At 51.4% G+C, this 13,801-nt stretch overlaps 1 protein-coding gene across 2 annotated transcripts; it reads left to right on the forward strand.

Moving 5' to 3' along the window:
• Positions 1–341: 341 nt before the first annotated feature.
• On the forward strand, positions 342–6,185 carry LOC127333392 (DNA-binding protein EMBP-1). Of its 2 annotated transcripts, none has more exons than XM_051359791.2 (9): positions 342–674; positions 743–853; positions 953–1,092; positions 1,183–1,240; positions 1,355–1,403; positions 1,492–1,739; positions 1,905–1,982; positions 5,410–5,535; positions 5,638–5,777. In XM_051359791.2, the coding sequence occupies exons 1-9, from the start codon at positions 516–518 to the stop codon at positions 5,644–5,646; spliced, it is 978 nt and encodes a 325-aa protein (XP_051215751.1). In that variant the 5' UTR covers positions 342–515; the 3' UTR covers positions 5,647–5,777. The 2 variants fall into 2 exon arrangements, with proteins under 2 accessions (XP_051215751.1, XP_051215750.1); XM_051359790.1 differs by having other exon boundaries at positions 346–674; positions 5,652–6,185.
• The last annotated feature ends 7,616 nt before the right edge of the window (positions 6,186–13,801 follow it).

The following is a 13,801-nucleotide window of genomic DNA, read 5'->3' on the forward strand; positions in this document are numbered from 1 at the left end:
GAACAACCCGATCACTTTACATCACCCCGCTGAAGCAGGCCCCAGACGCATTTTCGGTGACGGCGACAAAAATGATCACTCAGCGACCGTTTACGTCGCGCCGGTGGGGATGCCCTTATACTGGCAGTCTGGCACCGTCGGGCCTTTCTACTCGCTTCCACGCACCCCCAGCTCACACACCGATCGCATCATTCCACGCCGACACGTGGACCCTCATAAAAAAGCCCATTCCACGTGTCCTTCCTTTTACGCTTCTGCGGGCCAGCCACCCGGCCGTAGCCAACCACAGCGCCGCACGTGGTCCACCTGCTATGTGTACCCAGGACGTGTACACGCGCAGGGAGGGCACCAAACCCTAGCCTTTTTGCTCCCCCACTGCTCGGCTGCTGCTTCCCCACACCGTCCCGGTACCGTCACCGCCGGGGAACTCCCTCTACCCACCACCTCCGCCGCTTCCTTCCTCCTCCTCCTCTTGCAGGGGAGGTCCCTAGATCTCCCTCCTCGCGGCCGCGCGCATGGCGTCCTCCTCCGATGAGCAGCCCAAGCCGCCCGAGCCTCCCGCGGCCACCATGGCAGTGCCCGCCGCCGTGCCGCAGTCGCACGCAGAGTGGGCCTCCTCCGTGCAGGCGTTCTACGCCTCCGGGGGGCACCCCTACGCCGCCTGGCCCGCGCAGGTACGAGACGGCCCCAATTTCGGGCGCGGAGGGGAAACGCGGGGTCCTGACTCTGTTTTGCTTTTCAGCACCTCATGGCAGCGGCGGCCTCAGGGGCTCCCTACGGCACGCCGGTGCCCTTCCCCATGTACCACCCGGGGGCCGCCATGGCGTACTACGCGCACGCTTCCATGGCCGCGGCGAGTCTCCCTTTCTGCTTGTTTTCGTGCCCAATTGGGGCGATTTTGCCGGGTTTTTTTTTTTTTTGGGTGTCTGAAATCGTTGCCTCCTCCGTGCAGGGTGTTCCTTACCCTACTGCTGAAGCTGTCGCCGCGGCCGCGCCTGTTGTGGCGGAAGGGAAGGCCAAGGGCAAGGGCGGTGGCGTGTCACCTGAGAAGGGCAGCTCTGCTGCGCCCTCTGGCGACGACGCGTCCCGGAGGTACCATTCCCCTTCCCCTTCTCCTTGGCTTCTCTGTTCCTGTATTTCTATTTGGTTTCATTTGGGGTTTAATTATATTTTGCTGTGCAGCTGTGACAGCGGCAGCGACGACTCTTCAGACACCAGAGATTATGACACTGACCACAAGGTACCAGGCAACTTGCTGTGACGCAAGGCACCATTTTAAGTTGCTTTGTTTTCCTGTAATTAGCCTGTTTATTATGACTTTTTTTGTGTTGTTGTTCATATCGCTTCTCTTCAGGATTCGTCTGCGCCTAAGAAGAGGAAATCTGGTAATACTTCAGCGGAAGGTGGGTCATTATAGAATGCTTAACCATGTGGTAGTTCTGCTTCTTTCTTCGAAGAGATTGAATGAATGGTTACATCGGTATTTGCCAGGTGAACAGTCTCAAGCTGCTGCTGTTACATATGCTGCTGCTGCCGACTCAGCCTATCAGTTAAAGGGGAGGTCTGCCTCAAAGCTTCCCGTTTCTGCGCCTGGAAGGGCAGCGCTTCCAAATGCCACACCCAATCTCAACATAGGGATTGATCTTTGGAGTGCTTCTCAACCCATAACCGGCATCCCAGCGCAGGGCGAAGCAAGTCCTGGGTTGGCGCTTCCCCGAGGCGATGTCGTTGGCCAGCTGGTATGGACTACTCTTGCCAAAGCTTATGCCAACTTGCAGAGAGTGATTTTTTCCATGTGTTTTTCAAATGCTTCAACACTTACCACACATGTTTTTTGTGTCCTAGTATAATTTTTCAAATACCATGTTTGTGCCTGACTCTTGGTTGTTCCTTTTTTTCCGCAGGATGAGCGTGAAATTAAGCGGGAGAGGCGGAAACAATCTAACAGAGAGTCTGCAAGGAGATCAAGGTTGCGCAAGCAGGTAATATTGGAAACAATACATTCTCATTGCAAGCATGCCAGTTATTTTCCTGGCAGTGCCAGTAAACCTTGTAAACATTTGTATTGCTGTAAAAGAAACTAGGACTTAACTATCACACGTCAGTTTTGGGCCAGAAACTACTGAATCTTGGTTCCCTTAAGTTGACACAGTTGAGCTACCGGATTTGTGCAGCATATTAAATCATGAAAAGTTGCATAGTGTGGTAACTCTTTGGCACGACCATTCATATGCAGGCAGTAGCATGTGCACATGATGGGGGAAATTAGCTTGTTGGATAGGAGATTAGTATGGTAACTTTATCATTCTGAGTGCACAGTATACCCTCTCTCGTCCTGCTGAATGCACATGAACTCAGGTCATTTGCTGTCCTACCACCCTCTGTTAGTGTTTGGCCCCTGGGGCGGGGGTACTTGACTATATTTTTCCACCTGATTTCCTGTGACATCCTTGTGTAGCAACAGGTATTACCGCCATATATGTAGGTTGCCTGATATATACCTATTTTGGTGAAACCGGTTTCTGTTACTAAAATGAGCTGAACACTAAATCCAGAACCAGGCATTTTTTTATGAGTGCAGAAATACCGAGCGGTATGGCTTACACCCCTATCATTCACACATGTTTTTGAAATGTTTTATTGAAACCCTGTCGGTATATCCAGTTGTTATAGCCACATGTTCCACCATTTATGCTATATTTTGATCATTAATGTTGTTTTGAGGCAGTGACTTGATGGTGCAACAGACGGCTAGATACCTGCACAGGCTCAAGGAGCCTCGGGTGTTGCTCAAGCTGGATATCACGCACGCGTTCGATTCAGTCTCGTGGTCACTCCTCATGTAGGTGCTGCGTAAGGCTGGCTTTGGCCCACGGTTCCGCGAATGGGTTGCTATCCTCCTGTCCACGGCCAACACGCGCATCCTGCTGAATGGGGAGCTGGGTCCCCCCATCTGGCATCGCAAGGGCCTCAGGCAGGGGGACCCCCTCTCGCCCATGTTGTTTGACCTCGTAATCGAGACCCTCAACTGCCTCCTGGCTAAGGGTAGAGAGTTGGGGGTGCTCCGTCAGTTGGCACCTCGGGAGTTGGCGGCGGGCGTCTTGCTCTACGCGGATGACGTCGTCCTGTTATGTCACCCGGATAGGTCGGAGTTGCTTGTCGTGCGCGAGCTCCTCGCTTCCTTCGGGCACGCTTCGGGGATGCACACCAACTTCACGAAGTGCTTGGTGTCCCCCATCGGATGTTCAGAAGAGGTGGCTGAGGAAGCGGCAGCGGTGATGGAGTGTCAGCTCGCTCACCTACCGATAAAGTACCTTGGCATACCTCTTTCCCTACGCCGGCTGTCTGCGGCTGCCCTCCAACCCTCCAACCTATGGTGGACCGGATTGCAGACTGCCTCCCCAAGTGGAAGGCGGGGATGTTGGCCAAGGTAGGACGTTTGGCTCTGGTCAAGTCGGTCCTTGCGGTTATACCCCTCCACCAGCTGGTGGGTCTTGGGCGTCAATGTGCGGGCACTCAAGAAGGTGGAGAAGATCCTTCGTGGTTTCCTTTTGGTGGGCCGTAAGGAGGCTCATGGGGGCCACTGCCATGTCAACTGACCCCTCGAGCTTGGTGGGCTGGGCATCCCAGATCTTGCTTGGATCCTCCGCGTACGGTGGCTCCGGAGGATGCGTACGGGCCCCGATAGGCCGTGGCATGGGCTAGACATGCAGTTCTCGACAGATGGGCGGAGCGTGTTCGCTGCATCCACCAGGATGGTACTTGGCAGCGGAACGCTCCGCCCTTTTCTGGGAGGACAAATGGTTGGATGGTAAATCCATCGCCGAGATTGCGCCTGAACTACTTAAGTTGGTTTCGGGGCGCATTCGGAAACGGAGGACGGTTTGGGAGGGCCTCACTGATAGACAGTGGATTGCTGACATGCGCAGGGCTTTCAGCAACCTGGCGCTGTGGCAAGTCTGGCGTTTGACGCGGGGCATTTGATTTGTTGACACTCCTGACAGACTGTTGTGGCGGTGGACCGCAGATGGTGCTTACACGACTGCGGACCGCTGTTGGACAGCAGATTGACTTGCCTGTCGTGGATTTCAACATCCTCCTAGATGCGTCCTCTGCGACTAGGAGATGGAGACTATGGAGCACATCCTAGTTGGATGCCCCTACTCCTAGATCACCTGGCATGAGGTACTATCTTGGATTCGCTCGCCGGCGGCCATTCCGGCTGATGGGGTTTTGTTCGTTGATTGGTGGGATACAACCGTCCGAGCTTCCCCAAAGGCGGCACGTAAGGGCATATCCTCGGGGATCATGCTCAGGCTTGGTGGCTATGGAAGCGGCGGAATGCTATCATCTTCGACGGCGCGTGACCCGACCTTCTCGGCTTGCTTGACACGATAATGGCGGATGCCAAATCGTGGGTGACAGCGGGGGCTTCGGGGCTTGTGGCACTGCTCCCCACTGTGTAGTGTGTAGTGTGTCGCATTGTACTCGGGTGTGGCCTCTCTAGGCTTTTATCAAACTCTCTATCAACGCATCGAAACGCAAGCTTTTGCGTTTTCTCGGAAAAAAAAGTTCCCCTCATTGGCAACAGCCACAGGTCACCCATTTCTCTGCTAGCTTTGTTGTTTAGCCAACCATGTCAACACACTTTATGTTGATTACACACTTGCATGTTTTCACTCATGGGGTGCGTATGTCACAGTGAGGAACTAGAAGACTCTCATGCTACAGCATGGAACCAGCAAGCGACATGACACATAGCTTACTCAAGTTATATGTAAAACTAATTCACTTTGATGCTTTTATTTACCGGAGGCAGCAGAGGAGATATTAGCTTGCTTATATGCTCATAGGTTTGTATGGTCGCACTTGTCAAGGTTGAGATGTGAGCGACAAAAGGAGTGAATTAATCTTTGTAAGGAGGAAAAAAACAGAAATTAGATGATGAAATCGTAATATCTATGACTATTCTCGTGAAACCAGCTTCATATGGTAAGGTGGACCATCGCAGCAGCAATAATCCTATAGCTACGGACTGGTGGGTTACGGAGAACTCTACGGACATACGTGTGATCAATTGATTGGCTGATCGTTTGTTGGCTTGCTGAAAAACCGGGCCACGTTTCTGTTTTCTCCCTGTCTGCTGTGAGTCCGTAAGCAATTTTTGTCTGTCCGTACGTGTAGCATTGTTGATCGCAGCAGCTACTTTCCTTTCATATGCCAATACACTGAGTAACTGCATGGTATATGTTTGTGTTGTTGGAGACTATATGGCAAAGATGGACCTACTAACTTGCTTGGACATATAAACTTGTAGTGCAGTGGCATCTTAGTAGTACTTTCTTTGCCTTTCCAGAAAAAAAGTTCAGTATTGCATTTGACATACTTCTTTTTTCCACTATTTATCAGCAAGAGTGCGAGGAGTTATCCAAGAAGGTAGCTGAGCTGACAACGGAGAACAACGCCCTCAGAACGGAGCTTAACCAGCTGAAGAAGGCTTGCGAAGATATGGAAGCACAGAATACCCGATTGATGGTGAGCACACGGCCCTCCACCCATACTTTGCCTTTCATTGAGATGAGGAATGGTAATTTCTTTCTCGGCACATGCCCTCTCGGTATTCTAACTCTGTGAAAGGTGAAATGATTCAGTCCCAGGAACCCACCACTGTCACAACCACACTGGGGATGAGCATCGAGGCACCTAAGGCACATCAGCACGATGACGAGTGCAAGCTTCATAAGAAGGCTAATAATAACAGCAACGGGAAGTACGTAGGTGGCAGCCGTAAACCGGAGGCTAACCCTAGGTGAGAGACCCCACAGTTGAGGCGGTGACAGAGATGAGATGAGGTGTTCCTTTATCTAACCACAACACCCATCATCGATTCAGTGTGCTTTTTAGCAAAGAAGATGTTATTTTTAGTCCTCTTCTCACAGCTCACCGGGGCTCCTGTAGAGCTGCCCCAGTCGCAGCCATGTATTATTTATGGCTCGTCGCCGAGAAGAATGTGTTTGTTTGCGCGTGTTTTGTGTAAACTGATTGGTGTAGCTACTGTAACCAACTACCTAGAGCTTAGAGTTTTTATGTTTGCTAACTTTTCGATGAGGATTAATGTAACCTGCCAATTCAATGGCATAATCGGTTGGTGATATGCGTAAGAAATAACATTTACAGTTCCATCTCTTCCCGTTGTTTGGATCGATGCATTTAATTTTAATTTTTTCGAGAGCACGCAAATGCATGCCATAATGTTATAGAAGGCAGAAGGTGTATGCAACGTTGCCCCCGATGCAAACGAACTGGGCAACAGAAACTCCAAAGAAAGAAACTAGCTAACTGACCACTCGCGACATGATCTCAGAGTCCTACTCCTACTCTCTTGGCTAAGCGTGCGTTTGGTTGATGGACTAATGTGGATGGGATGGGATGGTCTACATTTTGTGGATGGGATGGCTCACATTATGCTGATCCCACATTTTGTTTGGTTGGTAGAATCCGAGGGATGGGATGGGAAGTGTTTAGCATATAATCTTTAATGGTAATTGATTAACTAAGAAAAAACAGCAATTAACAGAGCGTTGGGGCAGGTGCCGCCGGGAACAGCCCACCGGCGTCGCGAGGACGCGAACCCTGGCTAGCATGACGCCGGCCTTGCCTGCGCCGGCCTCTGCGCCCCGCACCCCACTCCCGTCCGATGCGGCCATGACGACCAAGGGCCCGACGAGATCTTGGACCGGTGGTTGCTGCGGGTCTTGGAGAAAGCACATATCTGCGTGGTCATGGCGAATCCGGCGAGTGAGCTCGCTGCTCTCGACCTACTCGAGCCGCCGGCCGGGATCAAGGCGAGTGCAGGTGGGAAGCTTGAGGAGGGGAGCGCAGACGTTGGGGCCGGCGGTCGGCGGGAAGATGTGGTGGCGTCGGTGATAGGGAAGATGCGGCGGCGGAGAGAAGTGGCCGGCAACGGGGACGAGCGATAGGGAAATAGACAGGGAAGATTAGTCGGTGGTCCACGGATTAGCAAAACGTGGATGAGGAGGTTCGGCCGATTTTGCCGGATCACTTGATCCACCTTTTTGAGGGAATATTCCCTACCAGTGGATGGTACCATCCATATGAGTTACAACCAAACATAAGCAAAAGAGGGATCATCCCATCCCATCCCTCTTTAAGTCACCAACCAAACGCACGCTAAGAGAATGGAGCTTGAACACTTTGGGCACCTTGGCTACCAGGCGATCAGGCGTCAACTTCCTCGCAGCATTGTTAAAAGCCCAAGAATTCCAGTTCTTCCAGAGCTCCCAGCAAATCATGCTGACCAAGGTGTTGAAGCCCCTTCTCTCGAACTTGCGGTAGTGGCGACGAGCAAGCAGCCACCAGTCCTGAAGCACGCTGTCCTGCTCCGGCATGACGAAGTTGGCAAGGCAAAAAGTTGATTGCAGATGTGCCAAACCTGACGGGCGTGCACGCATTGGACAAGTGTGTCTTCTTCCTGGTTGCAGACAAAGCAAGGCTCGTCTTGCAACCCATGCCTCAACCTGCGGTCGGACGTCCATATACGGTGCTGTTAGGGCATCTCCAGCGGCGCGACGCATTTTAATGTCTGGCACCGTTCGTTTGCGTCGCGTTGCGGACGCTAAAATGACCGTTTTTGTCCGCGCGTTCGTTTGCGTCTAGGGTCTACTCCAGCGGGGCGACGCATTAATTTTCTTTTCTTTTTTTCCCTCTTCTCCATTAATTAAACATAGTTTCAAATATTATATTTTGAAACATGATTTTACACAAACTAACACATAGTTTGGAACATGGTTTACACAAACTAACACATAGTTTGAACCATGGTCGACACAAATATAATTTTTTTTTTAAAAAGAAGCCAGTTGTGTTGATTTCCGTATGTTCGCTGCCAAGAAAGAACATTTGAGGGCACACCCAATCACCGAAACTGGAAAATCCAGCGGGAGGAGATGGTCCCCTTGTTGGTTCCACCGATGAGGCGAACATCCAGAAACCTCGACTACTGGCTTCGTCTGGCCCGTAGCCAGATTCGCTACAAAGAAAGAACACTCGACGTTCTAACTATCGGTGTCGGAGCTAGAGTCGTCGGTGTGGTAGTGCCTGCGGCAGGCTGTGTCGTCGAACACCTTGACGATGATCTCGCCGTCCCCATCGTAGAGGAAGGTGAGCTGGCAGCCGGGCTCGAGCTCGAGGTCACGGGCGAACTTGTCCCACCCCGTGTGCAGGTACATCTTGCCCTACCCGTAGAACAGGACCTCCACGGTCCAGCGGCAGAAGTTGCAGCTAGCCTCCCGTAGCTGCAACTGCGCCGGCTCGACGCCGTCGATGAACTCGGCGAACTTGTCCGGTAGCCGCTTGATGGCGAGTGGGTCGTTGTCGATGCGGAGGAGGAACTCGAAGCAGCGTTCCTCCTGCGAGGACGAGGAGGGCGCAAGCGATGGCGAGCGTGGGGCCATAGCTGCTCCACCACGGCGGCCCCTGCCCCGGCCATGGGGGCGCCCAGGGCCGCGGCCTCGACCGCCTCGCCGGCCACCAGGACAGGCCATGGACTTCCTCGCGGGCTTGGCTGCGTCGTAGGAACACCTAGGCGGCGCTACGGTCGAGCTTTGTGGCGGCTAGGGTTTCTTTGGAGAGGTGGATGAGGAAGAAGAACGCGCGCCCCTTTATATAGGCCGGCGGCATGCGGTGTGTCGTGGGTATACTTCATGGGTGTACCATCGACAGTGCCTAGATCCGGCAAGCCCGGGTGGCCCATAGATGGTGATGTGGCATGTGGCCCATCGGGCGGCCCAGTTGCTGTTGATCCTAAAGGATGAAGTCCAACTCAGGAGAGGGAAGCCGGATCCAACCGACCTTAGGAGGAAGTCGGATCCATGGAGGCCCATAGGGAACCCGGATCCAGTACGATGTATAAGGGAAGGCGGATCCTTGACGTACACGGCAAGACTTTGTACCGTAGTTAGGCAACTTGTATTCCGACTAGGACTCTCCATGTAAACCCTAGATCCGTGCGCCTTTATAAGCCGGATCCCGGGAGCCCTAGAGGCACAACCACAACTTATTGTAACATCGCGAAAGCGCCCAGATAATTCCAGACAAGCAGCAGTAGGCCCTGTCATCGTGCAGGTGTTCCGAAGCTGGGTAAATCGCGTACCACCGTCCCGTGTGCACTCCGCCCTATGGCCCCTACTTCTTCTCCCCCTCGTGAGGATCCCTCCTCCGAGGCACCGTCGATTAGGCAACGACAATTGGCGCCCACCGTGGGGCCTGCGACGTCTGGAGGTCGGAATCGGGAGGGTTCCGCCATGGGAAGCTACGATGACACCATCGCTGTGGGGCGCGTCCTTTACGCCGGAAATCTACCGATCGTCCCTCCTGATGAGTGCTGGATTCCGGCTAAGACAAACCCCGTCAAGCTCTCCATCGTCCCAGTCGGCGGCATACACATCTTCATCGGGAAACCGTCGATTCAGACGGAAACCCACTGGTAAGTAACACTGACGCGACCGCCGCAGAGCAGGACGCAGTCGCGAAGATCCGATCTGAGATGCAGGAGCTTCCCAAGGAAGATTCCGCCTTGGATCTGGAAAAATCAAAACCCACCCAATCCGCCCCTGAGCAGGAAATAAAGGTGGAAGACCAATGCAGATCCGCCTGGGTCTGTCAGGTGTTAGAGAAGCAAAGGTGTCACTTCGTACACTTCTTGGCCCATACCGCCGGAACCGCCCCTTAAGAAGCAGAAGCTGGTCCCGAGCAGGTCGAGGTACCGGAAAACAACGCTGCTCCGGATCAGCATGAGGCTGTCGGAGAAAGCGGCACTCCGGTTGAAGAGTCGATTCTGGGCAACCTAAGCCCAATTTCCGGGGATACCCCCTCCATGGATACTGAAGAGTTCGATGGCAGGTGAGGGAATACGGATACGGTGATCAACCTGAAGTTGAATCCGCCCAGCCTAAGCAGGTTCTCGCAACCCTGGCGGCGCTGGATCAGCGCGAATCAGAGGATGAAAACACCCACTCCGACCCACAGCCATCCCACGCAGGATCTCCACTATCGCGGGAACGACCGCGTAAGGAAGTCTTGTCCCCAGAGGAGCTGGTTGAGCAAGCAGGCATCGAGGCAATCGCACACTCGGATATTCTCAACAAACCCATCACTCCCGAAGACGCAGAAGCGCTAGAAGCTAAGAGGATAGAGATGCTCGCCACATCCCAAAAATTCGCTCGAACCGCCGCTGCAATGATTGACGAGAGGAAGGAGGCCGCGACTTTCGTGGACGGCTTTCTCCAGCGCGAGCGGGAGGTGGACGAATCACTGGTGAAGGTCAAGCAACTCCGGAAGCATTGGGAGGACAAGGTCGCTGAGGCTCAGCAGGAGATCGATAAGATCCGGCGAGAAACTATAGCTCCCCGTAAGATCACCTTCGCAACTCCAACCGAGCAACAGCCGTACGCCACTCCGAAAGACAATATGAAGAAGGCTGCGGAGATCTTGAAGAAAAAGGACGAGGAGATCGACATCAACTATGTCCGTACGCTTGTTGCTTCAGCAATGAAGCAGCAGAGCAAGGCAGATACTTCACGCAAGTTGGAATCCAACCCGGAGCATTGCGTCTCTACCGCGCAGAAGGACGCCTACGACAATCGCCATCGAGATGACGAATCGCGAACCGGATCCTCGGAACGCAGAAGGAAAACCAGAGAACACCCAAATCCAATCCCTGTACCATCAAAGACGCCTCCGTCAGATCCAAGAAAGGGAAAGGATGCAATGTACACCGGTAAGGACAAGTACCGCAATCCCTCTCCTCCGCCTAATGGATATCCGCGTCCTCCACCTCCTCGTCGCCGTAGTCCAGCCGGAAACAACAGGACCCATGGGCCTGGCGGAATCAATATCCGCGACAACGTGCTGCCCTCTAGGAACAGGACCAGGGAGCGAACGCAGGAACCTCGTCGGAGCCAGAACAATGACCGCGAGCCGGAGCATAGGAGGAGTCAGAACGAAGAACGCGACCCGGAGCCTCGGAGAAGCCGGAACGGCCACGGCAGCCAGCACCAAGGTGAGGGCAGCCATCGAAGCCGGAGCCAGCATCGCGAAGGGCGAGGAGAATCAGAGGGCGGAAGCAAAAGGTCGGATCGTCCCCTCGCAGGTCTCCCTCACCACCACCTAGCGGTGGAGGCGGAGGTGGCGGCCGGAGATCTCGCTCACGCTCAAAATCCCCCCGCCACGGCTCGCGTGATGCGCGGGAACGCCTCAACGAATACAGAACTGACTACATCGGCCCGAAGTGCTTTGGCAGGATGATTCGAGAGGAACCAAAGCCAAGGATGAACCTCAAGCTACCCGGAAACCTGAAGCATTATGATGGCACGGAAAGGCCGGATACCTGGATCGAAGATTACTACAATGCAGTAACCTTTGCCGGAGGAACCCCTAACATCGCCTGCCGCATGCTCCAGCTGTACCTTGTAGGTCCAGCCCGGATCTGGCTCAGCGACCTCGAGAAGAACTCCATCTTTTGCTGGTTTGACCTGAAGACAGCCTTTGAGAAACACTTCAGGGGCACCTACAAAAGGCCTGCCACAACAAGCGACTTGCAAGCATGTATCCAGAAGAAGGGAGAAACTTCAAGACACTTCCTCACACGGTGGTTGGCATGCAGGAACGAGTGTGAAAATGTTGATCACACCACGGCCATGCACGCCTTCATAGGTGGATTGCAAATGGGAGGATTGTTGCGGCACAAGCTTACCTGCTTGGCTAACGCAAACAAACTGACTTTGGATGACATGATCTCCATTGCCAGCGATCATACTGTAATAACCCAGAACATAGGAACAACGAAGGGTAGATTTAGAAATGGGATGTGCATTTCATCGCAAAACGGAGGAAATTTTCGCGCCTTATTGCAACTAAACCTAAGAGGGATCGAGGTTCTCTCTCATTTTGCACTTAGGGTTAGGCAATGTGAGTTAGGGAAATTTCGACATGATCTCTTTTGTATCTTGCTTGATTTGGGGAATTGATTTCATTTGACAAGTGTCAATACATTAAACAATAAACAATAAACAATATAAATGGAATTCAGAATTCAAACAACTTTGAATTGCAAAGTGAATCACAAATACAATATTCATTCTAGAATATAAATATCACATAATCAAAAGCTCATAAACAAAAACTTGAGCTTTATTGATAATCAACACAGAATACATTGTCTTTACAAAATTATTGATACAAGAATTGATGAATTATAAACCGAAATGAAAAAAGGAAAATTACAATATTGTCCTAAACTAAAACCTAGACTAAATGCTTGAAGAATATCTTCTGGTCATATTCACCTTCAAAAAACCTGCAAAACAAAGCAAAGACACTAGCCAGGGGATTAGAAACTAGCAATGTGCAGTTTGGTCAGTTAACCAAGTGTCATTGACACTTGTGTCTGTCCAAAGGTTTGGACGATATCAAGATAAGAGCACCGGAGACCAAACCTGAGCACCTCGGGGCTCAAGTTTCACCACAGCACCTGTTGGTGCAATGCACCAACGACACAACACCATAGATGAGTCATTAGATATGCCGAGGGTAAGGTGTCCAAGCCGAGAGGAGAACCACAAAGCCCCAGTAATAAATAGGCAGAAACCCTAGAAACCATGCTTTGTCGACCAGAGCAACACACAGCAAGCCATATCCAAGAACAACATCAAGTGTTCTTCACTGTTCTTGCTCAAGAACAGAACAAAAACACAAACACTCAGCCACCAGAAATCATGGTGACCTAGAAGATCAACCAGGACTGGAGGTGAAGGGCTGTGCACAAACCACAAGACTGCAACAACAAAACATTTCATTCTAGGAGCTGGAACAAGGTATACCTAGTTCCTGGAAAAGATCCAATGGATCTAATCCATCATATGCATAAGCATGGGATGAGCAGATGCTCATATGGGTAGATCATCACTTGGTTTTCACCAAGGATTACTGCCAGTCAAAGGCTACTAAGATAGACACTATCCAGATACAGATCATGTGCACAGAGGCTAGAAAGCATGAACAGATGCACACACTAGCAAGATCACATGCACAGATAGCACCAGTAGATAGCAAGGATTAGCAGCCAAGACTACACAGAAAATCCTAAGCAAGTAACCATCAGAAACCCTAGATTTCTTCACAGGCAAGCATATTGGCATTCATACTTAATATGATCCCCAAATATGCAAGCAAAGTGAGTAGCCAACAGGATCAAATCAATCATGTGAGCAACCAATCAGTAGCAAACCACTGAGGTCACATCACACTTAGCACCAATTAAAGAAAGCCAAATAGATCACATCACTATCCAGAAATGGATTCAGATTTTAACTGCTTGTAAAAGAATCATGAACAGCAAACTCATATACAAGCAAGACATTTAAATCATCACCGCATAAGCGAGCTCATCATAATTAAATGATCCAAGCATGAATTTATTACAGATCCATGCTAAACATGACAATGAGATACTATTAAGCAAGACAACTTAATCCATAGCCACTAGAGCAACTCTAGATAGCTAGAGATAAGCAACAAAGACAAGTAAGCAACCACACGGTGATGCTTGAGCATCGAGATCACTAGATAATTAATTCATATAGCCACAGAATTAGCCAGTAAGCAATCACTGACAAGCTATTGATCAAATTGATCAATCATAGCAAGCCAAGCTACACAGAGGGATTAGCCAACAAGCAAGAAATGATCCAATGGATCATTGGCTTGCAAAATTAGTACTGAA

Source organism: Lolium perenne, chromosome 2, assembly GCF_019359855.2.
Source record: "Lolium perenne isolate Kyuss_39 chromosome 2, Kyuss_2.0, whole genome shotgun sequence".
Taxonomy (NCBI): Eukaryota; Viridiplantae; Streptophyta; class Magnoliopsida; order Poales; family Poaceae; genus Lolium; species Lolium perenne.

Bases quoted from the DNA above. Each gene is read 5' to 3' on its own strand.
- LOC127333392 (XM_051359790.1), top strand. From the start codon at position 516: ATGGCGTCCTCCTCCGATGAGCAGCCCAAGCCGCCCGAGCCTCCCGCG. The intron at 1,404-1,491 runs GTGGGTCATTAT...GGTATTTGCCAG, and splicing joins TGGTAATACTTCAGCGGAAG to GTGAACAGTCTCAAGCTGCT. The intron at 1,983-5,409 runs GTAATATTGGAA...ACTATTTATCAG, and splicing joins GATCAAGGTTGCGCAAGCAG to CAAGAGTGCGAGGAGTTATC.